This window comes from Sinocyclocheilus grahami, unplaced genomic scaffold (assembly GCF_001515645.1).
Source record: "Sinocyclocheilus grahami isolate Dianchi unplaced genomic scaffold, SAMN03320097.WGS_v1.1 scaffold26.1, whole genome shotgun sequence".
Lineage (NCBI taxonomy): Eukaryota > Metazoa > Chordata > Actinopteri > Cypriniformes > Cyprinidae > Sinocyclocheilus > Sinocyclocheilus grahami.
In genome coordinates, this window is record NW_015505205.1 from 47,240 (window position 1) to 64,660 (window position 17,421).

The following is a 17,421-nucleotide window of genomic DNA, read 5'->3' on the forward strand; positions in this document are numbered from 1 at the left end:
TGGAGTTTGCATTGAGATACTGATCTGAAAAGATCAGAAAAAACAACAAACAAACAAAAGAATGAACGAAAAAGAATAAACTTCAGTGCAGACATAAATGTGTGTTGGGGAAAAGGTTATTTTAATCAAAGAGGACTAAAACCTTTGTAGGATTGGGCCATTTAATATAACCACCCTACTTGGCAAACAGTACACTGTAAATACAAAACTGTAAAGACGGTATAATGCAAAAGTAAACGGCAAACAATACTTGATCGTACGGACTTAGAAAATAATTTTCTAGTGTGTGTGGTAATATGATTGGCAACTGTGCTTATTACAGAGCCTCTTCCTTACAGCCAAGTTCTTTTGAATCTCTCATCTATAACAATCATTTAGATTTATGTGCATCATTTCATTTATGTGCATCCATAAAATGAAGAAAAAAGGAAAAAGATATGCAATACTGCAAACAACCGATGAACCGCAGATAACCGAAACCCAAGAGTCTGTATCACAAAGTTGCTGTAATTAAAAAACTTTCAATGTAGAAGAGCTATACAGTTCTATATGACATTTTAGGATTTTATTGTAGTTGTACAACATTCCCTGATGGCCTGTGTTGGCTGTTGAGAGATACAGAGAAGAACAAAAATTCAGAGGATCAGAAAGATGAAATTGTCCATTTGAAAGAAAACATTAAAAACTCTCAACTGGGGAACAAGTAGATCTTGCTCAGTGTTGTCCCTTTTTGCTGTGAGAAAAAAGTTCCACATGTTGGCCATACACGCATACACACAGGCAAACTCACACGCATACAACCATTTCACACAGTAGCAGCCTCTGACGCTTACTCTGCGGGAAAGAAACATGAAGATACACTTAGAAAATCAAACAGATTCAGATTACAGATAAACATTTACTCATATTTCATAACAAACATGGATGTTTAGAGAGCAAAATATTTGTGTATGCATTTTATTTTTTAAAGTTCCTCACCTATGTTAACTTCTTAGCCTTGTTGTACAGTGAATCCACAACTTTGCTCATGTTCTGTATGGTTTCTAGAGCTGCCTCGTAAGTTTTGTCCACAGGGGGCTCTTCGAATATGATGAGCACTCCTTCACCTTGGTCAAGAATGCCTGCAACAGTAGAAGTCCATCAGGCAAATGAATTCAAGATATTTTGGAGATTTTGCCACGTTCATTAGATTTAGTTACATGCTGTAGAGGAGCAGGAAATTATTAGGCGACTTCAGTCATGAATAACTGTTATTATTTGTTTATACACTCCTAAAGAGGCCATTTAAGTCGGGGAAGTCGTGGCCTAATAGTTAGCTCAAAGGTTGCGAATTCGAGTCTCAAGTCCAGCAGGGATTGTAGGTGGGGGGAGTGAATGTACAGTGCTCTTTTCCACCTTCAATACCACGACTGAGGTGCCCTTGAGCAAGGCACCGAACCCCCAACTACTCCCCGGGCGCCGCATCATAAATGGCTGCTTACTGCTCCGGGTGTATGTTCACTGCTGTGTGTGTGCACTTACGATGGGTTAAACGCAGAGCACTAATTCCTAGTATGGGTAACTGTACTTGGCCACATGTCACGTCACTTTCACTTAATGCGTTTTAATATTTTCCTTTAATGTGTCTATTAGGGCATAATAATGTATAAGGTCCCCACAAAAGGGATTTATTCTCTCTAACAGAGAACACCACTTAAACAAAAGACTGAAGTCTAGATATTACTTCCACAAATGTCTACATAGCAATTTGAAAAATTAGCATAATGCCCACTCAAAGTCATATGCAAAGAAAGAGGGCAAGGCTTTACAAAATAAAAACGTACCACTATGAAACGGTTTGCTTAAATCAATCTAAATTTTTTTAATCTGACTTGGGCTCGAAATAATATGGTAAAACCAATGCTATAATTAACGATTTGTGTTTGTAACTGCTTTGGAAGCCTCAGACGCTGATTGTGGTAAGGGATGTCATACATGTTTGATATGTATGGCCAATCACAATGCACTGGGTCAGCTGTCCAATCAGGGCACTCTGGGCTTTTCGGCATGGAGAAGCATTGTACAAACCGCAACTCAATTAGAACATACTTCACGTTATTCTGTTCCAGCAAATTGTCATAAAGCTTGGCCAAATGTGTGTTGATGATGGGGTCATCCCTCAGCTCTTTAGTGTACTCTGTCAGGGCCTTCATGTGTGAAAGAGCAAGCAGAAAGCTGAGCATGACGTCAAAGACTTCAATTAAAAATGTATACAGACAGTCAAAATCTCACCTTTTCAAAATCTGCTAATGATCTGTTCTTGCTGGCTTGTGCTATACATCTCAGTGCATCGGTCTGATGGAGAAAAAATTACAGGGCACAACTATAAATGAGCACTTGCTCAGAAAAAAAGTCAAATGTGTAGCAGGTTGTTAAAAGCAAACATAAAAGCATGACGCACAAAGAACCGTGAAGTGCTGCTGCAGAGCATTTGTTTGCAAGTGGTAATTTCATCTATAAAAATCTCACCTGTCGCCCTGCATATCGCAGAGCCAGTTTGCCACTGATCAAGGCCTGTACCTCCTCTGGCCTGGAAGAAAAGAAATTAATACTTTTATTCAGCAGGGATGCATTGTATTGATCAAAAGTGACAGTAAAGACATTTATAAGGTTACAAATAATTTCTATATTCTCTTTTGAACTTCATATTCATCAAACACTGATGAAAAAATTATATTACTGTTTCAACTAAAATATCAAGCAGCAACTGTTTTTTAAATACAGATAATAATAAATGTTTAAAAATCAGCATATTAGAATGGATCATGTAACACTGAAGACTGTAGTAATGGCTGCTGAAATTTCAGCTTTGCCATCACAGGAATAAAAATAATTGAAAATATATTAAAGACATTTTTTTTATGTCTCTTTAATAAAATAAACACATCTTGAGATGAGCATAAGAGACTTCTTTCAAACATTTAAAAAATCTTACCAACCCCAAACTTTTGAACAGTAGTGTAAAATCTGTGATTTTAATACATGCTACACTTTTATGGACTTAAGCTAGAAGTCATTAAGCGTAGGCGATGATTTATCAAGATGCCTTGTACTGAAGATATGAGAGCTTAGTATTACTTAGTAAGGCGGTGTTACATAACAGAGCTCGGCATAACCAACACAATGACTGTTGTATTATCCTGTGGCCTCCCACACACAAACAGGGATAAACTGTAAGCGGTTATCTCACTTACGAGCTGAGCATGATCTTGCAGAGGAGCATGTATTTCAGTGCAGTGACTGCCCTGGGACTGTCGATGGAGTCGTAGCCCTCAAAAGCCTCAAAGAAGTAAGAGTAGGCAGTTTTCCAATCTTTCTCCTCAGCTGCATGGATGATACCTGGAGTACAAGGGTGAAACGGTCACATAGCAATAAGAAACACACTTCCGATTTCAAAGGCACTTGCAGATCACTAAACTGAGAAGTGAGACTTGCCTGACTGCATATCAAGAGCCGCTTGGAGCTTTGGGGGACAGTAAATGGCATTGGCGGTGGTTCTGGCTGAGGTGAGGGCAGCCCTGGCTTTGGGAAGGTTGCTGAGAGCGTGGAAGGTTTTACTCTCCAGCAGCTGAACCTCCACCAGCAGAGCTTTATCATCCATCTTCTTCAGCTCCTGTAGCAATTGGGAACCTAAAGAGAAAGAACAGAGATTGTCATCTTAAAGTTTCAAGCACATCAAAAGTACTAGAGTGTACAACAAAAACACAGTGGGATCCAAATGACACAGTACACTAGTGAGGATGCTTTTATTTTGCAATTTTCTAATTAAAATTGCAAATCATAATTTGTGCAAAAAAGTATTTGGCTCAGATGTTTGAATCCCACTACATGTACACATTTATTTTTCGACATTATTCTTACCCAAATGAAGGGCTTCCTGATATCTCTTTGTGTCAAAGTAGAGTGAAATGAGTCGAGCCTGATGAAAAAAAAGAAGGAATAATGATAAACTATATTGTTGTCTACTGCTAGTTAATTAAATTCATTAATTTAGTTAAGAATATTTTTAAATGTCATGATAGTAATATTATTATTCAATTTAAAATAAATATTCTTTTAAACCTTCTATTAATCAAAGAATCCTGAAAAAAGTTTCATGGTTTCCACAAAAATATTAAGCAACACAACTGTTTTCAACATTGATAAGAAATGTTTTTGAGCAACAAATCAGCATATTAGAATGATTTCTGAAGGATGGTGTGATACTGAAGACTTCCATCACAGGAATAAATGACATATTACAATATGTACATTTTAAGATAAAATAATATTTCACAAAATTACTGCTTTTACTGTATTTTTCTATCAAAAATGCAGCCTTGGTGAGATGTAAGAGAAGGGGAAAAAAGAAGGAATAATGATTAATTATTTTGCTGTCTACTGCTAGTAATTTGAATGTATAAATTAAGAAAATAATAAAAATGACTGAAAAAAATTACTCCTCACAAGGACAAAAATTACAGATTTACTTTGTTTTATTATTAGACAATGAAAAGCTGTGGCAAAAACAATGAAACACATGGAGTGGCTTATTGCTTTTATAAGCTCACCGTTTTAAGGTTTTATATTAATTTGGCGTTGTAATATACAATTCACCTGATATCAGTTCAGTTCAGCATAAATGGGTTCTTTTATGGCATCCACTCAAATCTTAGTTGGAACTACCCATTTTATATTAATTACTGATCCATGATTAATTATTGGCTGATTGACATGACAGTCCAAAGCTGTTTATGCAGATTTAGTTTACCTCTAGGGCTTGTCTGAGGAAGGTTCTTTTCTCAGCTTTAGCCCATTCGATGCATTCCAGGCACAGCTCAACCTCCTGGCCTGTGGCAGCCTCCATGTCCAGAAATAGATCCAGGAGAGAGCGCACCAACCGTGCTGCCTTTGCCTTGCTTATGGAGATCAGGAAAGGCCTTACAAATTTCAGCAGGCCACCAAGCTCTAAAGTAACACGCAATGATAATGTGTCACAACAAAGTAAAACATTTCTATAGCAGGAACAGCATCCCCCCAGAATGTTGATCCCAACCTGCAGCTTGTCCCGTCTTCGCCAGGAGAGTGCCCAACTCCAGGATGCTCTGCTCCTTGACACGAACCGCCTCTTCATCATCTTCCTGGACATCTCGTCTCACTGAAAAATCCAGACAAAGTGAGAATACAAAGTTTAGTAACTAAGGCCAACGACCTTTAATAAACTCTCCCATCAATATAAATGAATTGACCTGAATATTGTAAATATTTTATTATTTAATATAATGTATGCTGCTGTTGCAATTAAAATGATTAAATAGTAAATACAAAATTAGTAATATAATACAACATTTTAAATGACAAACAAAAATACATCAAGTGTGTTAGATAATGACTGTATGTATAACTGGTGTAAATTTAAAACATTTGTAAGTAGCACATTCAAGAAACAAGCAACCATCTATGTCTTAATCTCATGTGAGTGTAAACGATTTTAACTATATTTATCAAAATAGCGGTTTAATTGAAGAAAAAAAAGCTAATTAGTGAATGTACCTTTATAGATAAAGTGTGTCATTTCTGCTGACCCTTCTAATGACTTTCAACAAGCTTTCCCTGAACACTCCCCCCATCAGCCATTGGTAGAACAACACATATTCCCGCCCCCAAACTCCTGCTATTGGCTGTGCCATTGTTGCTGTGTTGGGCTTGTCAGGGTGCTCAAAATAAAAGTAATGTTTTGACAACGTCGGTGTTTTCGGGGAAAATCAACCTACAAATTGCTTGCTTATAGCTGTCTCTGTGCATTTATCTGGGTTGAATACTTTAAAGTCTAAAAGTATAAATGTAACCTTTAAGAGTAACTTGCGTAATAATAACCAAGTTCCTATGCCTAATTATCTCATTTAATCTAAATTTGAAACCAACTTGTCATTATGTTACTCATAAGAAAAAGATGAAAACAAGAATCAGGTTGACATGAAAGAAACCTAACAGGTCTTGGAGACGACAAAAACAAACATAATACGGCAAATAATCGACACAAGTTTTAATTAGTCAAAAAACAACCGCTTTAACTCGACCAAACTAAAGTTATTTCATCTAAGACTGCTCGTTATGCCCTAATTAGCAAGCCCATTTATTTAATAAAAAATTATGATTTCAGCAGACAAACCGAGAAAGAAACAAATCTCAGTCAATGTCACGACAGCAAAAACAGAAATGTCAAAGCTTGCTTTAACGTTGGTATGAAACACGTCAATAAAGTTAAGATTGTCAAAATATGCCAATCTCAAAATAAAATGTCATCAGTGGAGCTATAATTAATAATACAACATTTAAATAATTCCCAACTATATGTGATAAAATACGCCCTGGCCTGGAATGGTGGCTAATATTGCAGGCTAACTGTCCATACACACTGGCTGTGTCTCAAAACGTTATGAGCTGCCTAGTTAAGACAGTTTTTAGCGAATCGGAGGTGCGTTCGAACGTTCGGTTCAAATGTTAAAGCACGCACAAGAAGCCCAAACAGCGGTCTTTGTTCTATGCTCGATTCGAACTTCCGAACGCGGCAATAAGGTCCAAATATGCTGCCTATGGAGGCAGCTCACTGGGTTTTGAGCCGCGCGCACGCACACAGTACAGTGAGTCAGCACCGGCTCATGGCTCCCCAGCCTTCCTCATAATGAAGCATTAAAGTAGCCATGCAGAGTGAAAAGTAACGTTTTATCAAAGAAACTAAAGACAGTTTTACCTATTGAATGTAAAATGTCAATAGAAGCGTTTCTGTCTGTGCTGATGAGAGACTGAGCTCTCTGAAACTCCACCACCGCCACGGCTGCCATCTTCCCTATTCAAAAAAATCTCACTACCCACAAGCACTTGCGAGCCCAACCGGAAGTGCGTCAATACGTACGCGCGTGTGTGTGCCTGCGGTGGCAGTTTGGGTTTTGTAGTATTTTTTGCTTTTACTTTTCTAGTGCACTATTGAGTACTAAAACACTTATATCTCAAATATCGCAGTATTAATCTAAACTCTGTTATTATTACTTTATTAAGACTACTACTTAATTTCGTAGGCTACCATGCTGCTCAGAGAATTTCTACAGTCTTATTTATTTATTTATTTTTGTTATTATTGATTTATTTTAATGGTCAGCAGGTGGTGACAAAGACCCCGATGCTGAAATAAATGCTGCTATAAATAAGGTAGCCTAGTGTATGGTTATCCTTATGCCATTGACCATCCTGCCTGTTTATGGGTGAAATCTGTGCGCTTCTGCTGAATGAATACACATACCCTGCTAACAAAGAACGATTAAGTAATTTGGCTAACGTTCTGGCAAAGTTATGAACAAACATTCTTCCAGTAGCTCACACCAGAACGTTCACTCAAAGTTGCCTGGTCTTTTTAAACAGGCCTACATGTATAAACACATTATAAAACACAAAAGACATCTGAAACATTGTGAAATAATTATGTTCGTCTGTGGTTTCGAAAAGCAACATTGCATTATATTTGCAAAATAATAAAATGAAATGTTCCCCTTAATGTTGTCTTTAAAGGTCATATTAAAAAAAGAATGTTCAGGGAACATTCAAAACTAACATTTTCATAAATGGGAATGTATCAAGATTTCATATCGCCGAAAGAATGAGGTTTTTTGAAGTTCTTAAAAAAGTTCCTAACAAAGCTGTTTTATATAAAAAAATTCCTATGGTGACTTTTATACATGGTGAAGCAAAAATATAAAAATAGTGACCAAATCCAGAAAAAAATGCCAGAAAATCTGCCCACACTATCAACAAACCTGGGTATCAATTTTTTACAAACGCTTGTCTCAGTCCTTAGCAATAATGTAGGAGACGGTTATACTTAAATAGTAGTTAAATAATTATGTAGTAAATAAGTATAGGCTATATTTACATAAATATTACATTAAATTATGTTTATTTACCTGGAGGACGATATAAAATATTTTAGACAAATGTAGGCCCTAGCTAATTATAAATACATAGCTGTCTCTTTATTCTGTTCATTTTTTTAAATTATTTTTAACTTTAACTAACCTAAATAACCTCCGAGTCTAAAAGTTTGTTGTGATTGCCAAGTGCGCGAAGGACACAGCACAGGGAGGCGCTCTAGCACAGGTTTTCTGACGGCAGTACGCAGTGTGCGAGCGCGGCTCTGACAGCATATCAACCTAAATCCCGTATCTGCTGGTGTGGACCAATAGCACAGCTTCACAGTTCTCAGCATCACCAACCAAAGGAGACATCCAGCATCCCCAGACCACTGGAGTACCTACAGAGACCTCCGACAAGACGTGAAGGTTGTTTTGTTTGATTAAAAGCCTATTATTCCATTGGAATTTAGGCTTCCTGACAATCTTAATATTCAATCTTTTTCTTGAGGTGGCTGATTTTGCATCTCCTTGATGCGCAGTTTATCAAGGATAAACCCAGACAGCCATTACTGCGGCTCTTGTTTTGCCAAAGCATCGTGGAGGAGAGCAGATTTCTGTAAGTGAGCTGTTTTTAATCGAAGCTTCTGTATTCATAGATGTTATATTTGCTTGATTGTTGGTCGTATTTTAAATACATTACTGTATTCTTATGGGAATTGTAAGCTGACTTGGCCAACATTTATTTTGTTGATTTATCTGTCTTTCTATATTCTAATTTTGTTGACTTGATGAAAACGAGTGTCAGTAATCTCTCGTGCTCATGTAAACATCACAGGGAGGATCACACATTTTCAGAACCTTGGACAGTGGCCGACATATTTGAGCAACGTACAAATACATTATAGTAGCAAAACAGATGATTTTTTTGTTTGTTTTGTTAAATCATCTACAAACATGCATTGAATGAGAATGAGGAATGAGAATATTAAATGTACTATTAAATGCAAATTTACGATGATACAGTGGAGTCAGTATTTACAAGAAGGCAGTAAACAGTGGAATCTGCAATCATGGCGATGTCTTTATTTATGTTCATTGGCGGGTTTGAGTTTGCTGTGTAATTTCTTTATAAACGTGGGCTGTAAATTATGATATTGTAAATGTGGTAGATCTACACAACAAATCAATTGTTTATATTGTAGGAAACCATGCCGTTTAAAAATAATTATTTGATTATTATTGTGAGTGCATGTCAAGGAATAAAGAATCTATGCCTCTTACTTAAATCTACGACGCAATACCTTTATAAGGCCTGTTTTCAACATAAAAATGTGTGCTATAGTCAAATTTAAACCACCAAGAAATATAAAAAGCAATTTTAAGTTTTCATGTGTAGAACAGGTTACATAAATATCAATAATATATGAACATTTTTGACTTAAGATAATTATTTGACACCTGAGAAAACCCATTGACAAATCATCTTGGATATAGCATTAATAATTTAAGATTATTTTAATGAAAACAAAATGCCTAATTGCCAGGCAAGCATGCAGTATTATGTTGTTAGGGCACTAATACAGGTATAACCCTTTATTTGTGTTGATGAAAAAAATGATAAATTGACTCAAATTTAACAAAGACAAGAAATATAAAAAGGCAACAATTAGATCTATATCATGAAGATACAATTTACTAGTATTATATTATAATGAATCTATTGCCAGGCAAGCATGCAGTATTATGTTGTTAGGGCACTAATACAGGTATAACCCTTTATTTGTGTTGATGAAAAAAAATGATAAATTGACTCAAATTTAACAAAGACAAGAAATATAAAAAGGCAACAATTAGATCTATATCATGAAGATACAATTTACTAGTATTATATTATAATTTATTCTGAAGAGACTATATTTTGCACAGTTGTACTGCATACACTGTGCATTCTGCAGTATGAAAAGTCTGTGATGCTAATCAAAATACATACTTATATCATTGCTATATTAAAAGGACTGTATTAAAATGTATATATTAAAATGTGTCAGGAAAGCACCAATTTGATAAAAAATATATATATATATATATATATATGTGTATTTATGCATGCCTTTTTTGTTTTACAGGCTTTGCAGTGACACAGCTCTCATCTATCCCATTGTCATTCTTCTTTAAATAGAGCACCAACCTAAATTTGGATGTCTAACACAGATTGAACTAGTCTCAGGAAGCAGTGGGGCTCCAGTTTGGCACCTTCTTTAGCTGACCCCTAAACTTGAGATTCTGATAACCTGCTCCCAGCATCATGGGAACCGTGCTATCACTTTCACCCAGCTACCGGAAGGCCGCCCTGTTTGAGGATGGCCCGGCCACCGTGGGCCACTACACGGCGGTTCAGAACAGCAAGAACGCCAAGGACAAGAACCTAAAGCGGCACCCACTCATCAACGTTCTGCCATGGAAACGAATAGTAGCCGTCTCAGCTAAGAAAAAGGGGTCTAAGAAGGTGCAGCCTAATACCGGCTACCAGAACAATGTTTCTCACCTCAACAATGAGAACCTCAAGAAGTCACAGTCTTGTGCAAATCTCTCCTCCTTTACACAGGACCAGTCGAGTCCATCAAACCAAGGCTCCAAAAACTCCAACAACACAGCTTCCTCGGTCAAGAAGGCACCTCTTTCCAACTCCAACGTTGTTCCCGGGACACCCAAGAGGGTGATCGTCCAAGCCTCCACCAGTGAGCTGCTGCGCTGTTTGGGAGAGTTCCTCTGCCGGAGGTGCTACCGACTCAAGCACCTTTCGCCCACCGACCCAGTGCTGTGGCTCCGTAGTGTGGATCGTTCTCTGCTGCTCCAGGGCTGGCAGGACCAAGGCTTCATCACTCCGGCCAACGTGGTTTTCGTCTACATGCTCTGCCGTGATGTGGTCTCCTCTGAAGTGGCTACGGAGCACGAGCTGCAGGCCGTGCTGCTGACCTGCCTCTACCTGTCTTACTCTTACATGGGCAATGAAATCTCATACCCTCTCAAGCCATTCCTGGTGGAGACCTCCAAAGAGACATTCTGGGACCGCTGCCTGTCCATCATCAACATGATGAGCGCCAAGATGCTGCAGATCAACTCGGATCCTCACTATTTCACCCAGGTCTTTGCAGACCTCAAAAACGAGAGCCAGAAGGAGGAGGAGAGGAGTCGTCTGCTCATCAGCCTGGACCGGTGAGGGGGCTCTGGAGATGTCTTTGGTGTCACTCTCGTCTGGCATTTTTTTCCAGGGGTAGTTCAGCTAAAAATTAAAATTCAGAGAAATCTATTCACCTTGATGTTATTCCAAATGCCCTTTGGAATACAGAAGAAGACATTTTGAAAAATGTCTCCGTGTTTCTTAGTCCAGAAACAATGGGGTCCAACAGGGTTGTTTTGGACCCCATTGACTCTCATTGTAGACTCTTAAAAATAAAGGTTCCAAGAGCAGATCTTCGCAGCGATACCATTAAAGAACCATTTTTAGTACTTTCAGTTCTTAAAGAACAACTTATATTAGTATAAAGTACATTTTAAACATCTAAAGAACTCTTTTCCACTATAAAGAACTTTTTGGAGAATGGAAAGGTTCTATGGATGTTGAAGGTTCTTCATGGAAGAATAGCTACCAATAAGGAACCTTTATTTTTAAAGTGAAAACAGTATCTCCTTTTGTCTCTTCTTCTTTTAGAGGGTGAGTAAATAACTAAATTTTTGTAGCTCCTACATGGGTGGAATAAATAATGAGATGTCTTTCAGTGTATTATTCACATTAATACATTTTATAGGAAGCAATGGGTGATGCTAATGTTGTTCAAAAGGAGCAGTGGGTCTTTTATTACCTTTAGTAATGGCAATTTTGGACCTGAATATAAAGAAATGCCAGACTTGAGTGGACCAAATGCTCTTAAGTAGTGAATATTTAAAAGCACTGACAGAAGACTTCAAAAGACACAACAAGACAAAAAGAACACAACTTTGAATGTGGACAGGAATCCAGCTGTTGTCAAGCTGACTTCTGGACACTTTGCACCAAGATCATTGCCACCACTCTCAATAGAAATGGAGACTGATTCATAATCAACAGACACTTGTTCTCCTGTGTCCATGAAACCGGACACTCACTGAATGCTAAACACCTTGATGTTGCAAATTCTGTTACAGCCAATTGCAAAAAGGGAAGAGGTGCATCTGAGCATCAGGTTGAACGTGTTTATGTTCACAAGCCACACACAAAGAATAAAGGGAAATGACTTTGAGGCCAGCATTGAAAGAAGAGGTTGTCAGCACATTTGTAAAAAATACCTACTTTATTTTCATCCATGATACAGAGTTAAACAGATCTCACCTGTGGTTTACGTAATTTTATAAACAACTGTATTCATCTGAATGCACACTCAAGCCGGATGATGTACTTTGAGTTTTTTTAAGCCGACTGCATATGTGTTTAGGGAATGAAATATGAAAGAAAAAAAACCCAAGTTAAAATAGTTTATCTTGCCTTGCCTGCTTCAATGAGCCATTGTTTTGTCATTTTGTTTTGCACTCAGACTAGTTTCAACAGGGGGCTCTGTACAGAAAAGCCTGTAAATGTATCAAAAACAGTGCCATACCTTTGATGAAAATCATGTAGGTCTAAAAACATACCAAAGGCCGGCAAACTTTGGAACGGTAGGATTGTCATTAATAAGTATCTGTCGGAATAGTAATTTATTGTTATTTATTAATTATTTTCACACATTTCTCTCTTGCATTTAGAGATTTTAGTAACGTGTTGTTAAAAAAAAACCAGTGCAGCATTTAGATCGATGGCTACCTTTTGGTGGGAATGAAGATTACGGTTAATGCACATTTGCATTCGAATGAATTATTCAAGGCGATAACGTCTATAAGAGCTTAGTTTAAGACCATTTTCAGATCTGAGAAACACCAAGGTAATTCATCATAGTGACAGACGATCGGTTTCAATCAAAATGAAATACCTGAAACCAATTTCTCTGTGATGTACTGTTGGGATGTTCTACATATTAGCACTGCAAAAGCAATCATGAGTGATTAGCCCATGACAACACAGACGATAACAAGCTCCAGGCATTAAACTGGATGAGATGTGGTCTATTTCTGGAGATGAGCAGCGATTTCTATCACATTTACATAGAGGAATGGTTTTCAAGTACCAGACAATATTACAAACTTACATTTACAGCCACATTGATGACATCAATCAAACTGGATCTGGGTTATCAAGGGAAAATGTGTGTTATATGATCTATTTGCCCGCTTTAAAACATCTCAACAGTGCTAAATTGTGCATGCTTTCTTTCAGTATTTATGTATTTCTTTCTTTGTAGTCAAAAAAAGAATGTGACAGTCATATAAGCAAACATTATTATGTCTCTGTTAATTCATGCAAAAGCCCGTTCTTCTCATGATATGAAAGTGGGATGGATGGATTCCATGTGACTGCTTGCCCTGCTGCATTGCTTTAAGTGACTAAAGGTCGAGGAAGCCAATAATTTACTCAAAAACGTGCCAGGGGAGGTTTGGATACGGGACTTGCACTTTTCTGTGAGCAATTTGTCTGAGGAGACCGCAGGGGTTTGAGGTTGTGGGGGCTAAAGTAGGTGAGCCCTTCTTCACCGCTTGCCTGCTATTATTTGCCCCCAGCCCACAACAATGTGCCATTTTTTTCACTTGCATCACAGAGTAGTCCTTTGAAACAAAGAAAAACACTTAAAAAATGATAAGTAAAAGACTAAACTCCTGTCAAACTCTCTCTGTATCCGTTGCGTAATTCTTTGTAGAACTGAAAACAGTGTTACAAAAATGGATTGCATGAGTGTGCGAGCGCGAACGAGTGTATTTGTATAGAAGAATGTGATGTGTGTAAGTTGATTTTCTAGGATCAGAGCATGGCCATGCTTATTAGAGGGTAGGACTCTATAGTATCGGGCTAGAGTTTGACAGGCGGGTGGGAGGGAGGGAGGGGTTACAGATCTGTTACGGTTTTGTTCTTTTAAAAAAGACGCAAATCTGTTGCTGTAACTTTTTGCATTTTGTTCCTGCTTATTTTTATTTATTTTTGTACTGTGATGACAAATAAACTGATGCACTGATAATTAAAGATAGACCACAGCGTGGTTGTTTCAGAAAGGTTTTAGCTGACCTCACCTAAAGAACACTATAATTCTCAGCTGGACTGTCCAAATTGTATCTAGTCACATTTGGGTGCAGGGCTGTTACATAAGCAGATTAGCAACATGAAAACTGGTAGTTTACCAAGAAAACTTCTATTTTTCCAATTATGTGGTCTCGCATTATCACAGATCGGGTTGTTTAGGATAATGGTAGCTTGCTAAACAATAACATTTTCCTATTATAACTTATACCACTGAAACTAATAAATGATTTGCAGTAAAAACATTCTATTTTAAAATATTTGCAAGCTTAAGAGGAGAGTGTCAATCTTCCCAAACTACACTATTGAGTATACATTTAGGGCAAGTGGCAAGGCCAGAAATCTCTAATTAGCCAATGTGGGTGGATCTTTGTGAAATAGGGTGGACTTTTAATTGGTGTCTCTATCAAATTATATAATAATTATCTATCTAAAATCTCTATCAAATTATACATAATTATATGTGGGTTTTTGAATGAATAAACACTCCTAAGTAATGACAGCAGTTGAAAAGATATTTCTGGAAGAATAAAAAGAGTAGCCTACTTCCTCATTTATAATATGAAATGCCATGTAGGGACTCGCTAAACCTTTTTAGAATATGTTCATTTACAAATTCACCAGAATGAATCCGTTTTCAACGATACACGTCAAATGGGACTGAATTGTTATTTAAAAAGCTGATTACATTATCCCAAATGTTTCAAAGAGTGTTTAAATCCAGAGAAATAAGCAATTTTAACTAGTGACACAGACCGTCCCTGGGTCTCAATGTTCATACTATCCATCCTAAATAGTATGTGAGATTAGAATAAGTGTGTCCCAAAGCATAGTATGTTGAAAAGAGTATGCCAAAAGTCCCCAGATGGTCTACTATTTCAGGTCGATTTTTGAAGTGTGGATCCGTGCACACTCTAATGGTTAATATTGCCCACAATCCATTGCGCTTTGGTGAAAGATTCTGTCCAGAACTACAAATACGATTAAAACATGATTAAAAACTACAAACATGGCGGGTGTGCGCGACCGGTGGTTAGTTAGAGAGGCTTAGAAAAAGGGGTTTGAGTTACTAATATTCAACATTTAACCTGGTAAAAAATATTAATTTAATGTTATCTGTGTTATATTTAATCTGCAACAGCAATGTAAACTTTTATAAACATCCGTTCGGTCGTTAACTTTTAAATACATCATTATGCATAAAACATGAGCAGAGTTCCCTTTCATGAGAACTTCGAACTGCGTCCTCTAGGGGTCGCTATGGGGAACGCCTCGTCGTGACCCGTGTCTGAAGCATACATTGAAAAAACACCAACTCGTTGGCCGGCGACAGCCATGACGTCACTACCGGTGCGACTATAGTATAAATAGGCACCGGGAGCACACATCATTCTCTTCTTCGTCTACTGTTTTGTTTGAAGCATGCATTTCTGTGGTAAGAGCGATCTCTATTCATCTCATTATGGCGAGCACTAGCAAAGCGTTTAAGGATGTGTGCATCCGTGTTGACGTTGTTTAACATCTGATGACACACACAATCTATGCGTTATTTGTTTGGGCGAAGAGCACGCACGCGATGCCTCCGAGGGGGCAATTGGCGTGCACTGCGAGCGTTTTTTCCAAGGGAAAAACTCCGCTCTCGTTTGTCTCTCTTTTCGAGGAAAGAGGGGCAGCCATCTGGCTGGATCAGGTGGATCTGGCCGATGAGTTTGAAGGGGGTTTTCCCTTTCGCGATCGTCGGCTGTGCACGAGAGTGAGCCGCTAGAGGATAATGTTATTTCATTAACATTGTCTGATTCAGGGGCCAGTGCTCTGCTGGGATCAGCCCAGCAAAAGCAGGAAATGGTCTGAGGAGGGCAAAGAAGCTGAGGCTGAGCCTTCCCAATCCTCCTGCCCTGCGTATGATGAGCTTTTGGAAATTATGGATACGCACCATGGTGAGGCTTTACTTGCCATGAAGCGGGTGAAGAAAGTGACGGAAGAGGCCGTTTTTTCCTCACGCATCCATCGATTCCAGCATACGAGTTATGCCAACATCGAGGCGATGCGCGAAAGCGGTTATGAGAAGATGCCCCTATAGAGAGACGCTGGCCAGCTATTTCTCTATGGGTGAGACGTCCTCCAAGACTCCCCTCCTTGATATCTCGCTCGGATGCCAGGGCATACGCAGCAGCAGCAGGTCGGGCTGTCGCTTCATTGCACATGATGGTGATGCTCCCAGCATATCAGGCTGACCTGCTGAAAGACCGGGATAGAAGTCCAGGTCTGAGCCCGAACAACCCAGGGGTCCTAGCCCGTCTCGGTTTGAGGATCAGAGACTGGCTCAGAAGGCTAGTGTCGCGGCTTGCGCTCCTCCCCCGCCCGCGGGTAGGGGTAGGAAGAATCACGGGTCAAAAGAAGGTAAGTAAAAGACCCAAGGGATGTGATCCAGACAGGGCGTCAGCGCTTTTGTCCGGATCAGAGTGATACCTCAGTATCTACTCATTTCCTTCGGGGGTCTTATATCTGCCCTTATCTTCACCTTCCTAATTCCCCTGTAACCACCATCTCCCCACCTGACCAAGGTTAGGTGGGAAATTTCCTGCATTATAGTCTCCTATGCTGGACCTTTTAGGTTTGGTTGGTTCTATGGCTTCATAGTGACCATCTTACTGATGGTCCGGCCTAGAGGCTTCTTCGGACAGAGCTCAGACGCGGGAACCATGGTGGGTGAGTATGATCCATGTCTAAATATATGTATATAAAAATATATATATATGTATGTATCTAATGAGCTGGTGGTTGTGTGTATAACACTTCTGCTAGTTTATTTGCAGTGGTTCCTGGGACCTGTGTGTTTCTGTCCCTTTCTAGGGTAGGTCCTCGATGGGCACCCCCTTTGCTGGGTTCAGAAACCGGGTGCTCAACTTGCAGTGATTATTTCACTCGTCGATATATGTCCAGAGGGTAAGAAAAGCCGGGTTTCAGCTTCATACTTCCTGGATCATGCGGCCATAACACAGGCTTCTGCGGGAGCCTTCGTGATCATCAGGCCCCTGGTGCGTCACTGCAAAAATTTCCTGGACGTCCGGGCTGGGGTTACGCTTTCATGCTACCCTGACTGGTCTACCGTATCTGGGTCGCCCTGAGGGGCTTCCCGATCACCAGGATATCAGCGGGAGGTATAGGTGGCATTACGAGAAACCTTTCTGTGTAAATGCGGTCTCGGGCAGTGCTCCCCTCACCTTTGAGGGTTGCATTTGAGCTTGCCTCTCCCGTTTGGCCCAGTACTTCCGGGTATCTGCAAACAGATGCTTG

General features: G+C 39.0%; 2 protein-coding genes and 1 long non-coding RNA gene across 3 annotated transcripts; 1 reads left to right on the forward strand and 2 right to left on the reverse strand.

The window, feature by feature from the left end:
• Nucleotides 1–469: 469 nt before the first annotated feature.
• On the reverse strand, nt 470–1,122 carry LOC107565640 (uncharacterized). Its single transcript, XR_001606400.1, has 2 exons — nt 979–1,122; nt 470–834 (listed from the first exon to the last, which is right to left on the reverse strand). It is a non-coding gene; the product is annotated as an uncharacterized lncRNA (long non-coding RNA).
• Nucleotides 1,123–1,942: 820 nt separating this feature from the next.
• Nucleotides 1,943–6,887, reverse strand: LOC107566634 (26S proteasome non-ATPase regulatory subunit 11B-like). Its single transcript, XM_016252128.1, has 10 exons — nt 6,773–6,887; nt 5,075–5,176; nt 4,790–4,986; nt 3,901–3,958; nt 3,475–3,669; nt 3,234–3,378; nt 2,509–2,569; nt 2,272–2,334; nt 2,089–2,186; nt 1,943–1,949 (listed from the first exon to the last, which is right to left on the reverse strand). The coding sequence occupies exons 1-10, from the start codon at nt 6,861–6,863 to the stop codon at nt 1,943–1,945; spliced, it is 1,017 nt and encodes a 338-aa protein (XP_016107614.1). The 5' UTR covers nt 6,864–6,887.
• A 1,381-nt stretch (nt 6,888–8,268) lies between these two features.
• Nucleotides 8,269–11,503, forward strand: LOC107565647 (cyclin-dependent kinase 5 activator 1-like). The gene is made up of 2 exons (XM_016250911.1): nt 8,269–8,541; nt 10,052–11,503. The coding sequence occupies exon 2, from the start codon at nt 10,231–10,233 to the stop codon at nt 11,143–11,145; it is 915 nt and encodes a 304-aa protein (XP_016106397.1). The 5' UTR covers nt 8,269–8,541; nt 10,052–10,230; the 3' UTR covers nt 11,146–11,503.
• The last annotated feature ends 5,918 nt before the right edge of the window (nt 11,504–17,421 follow it).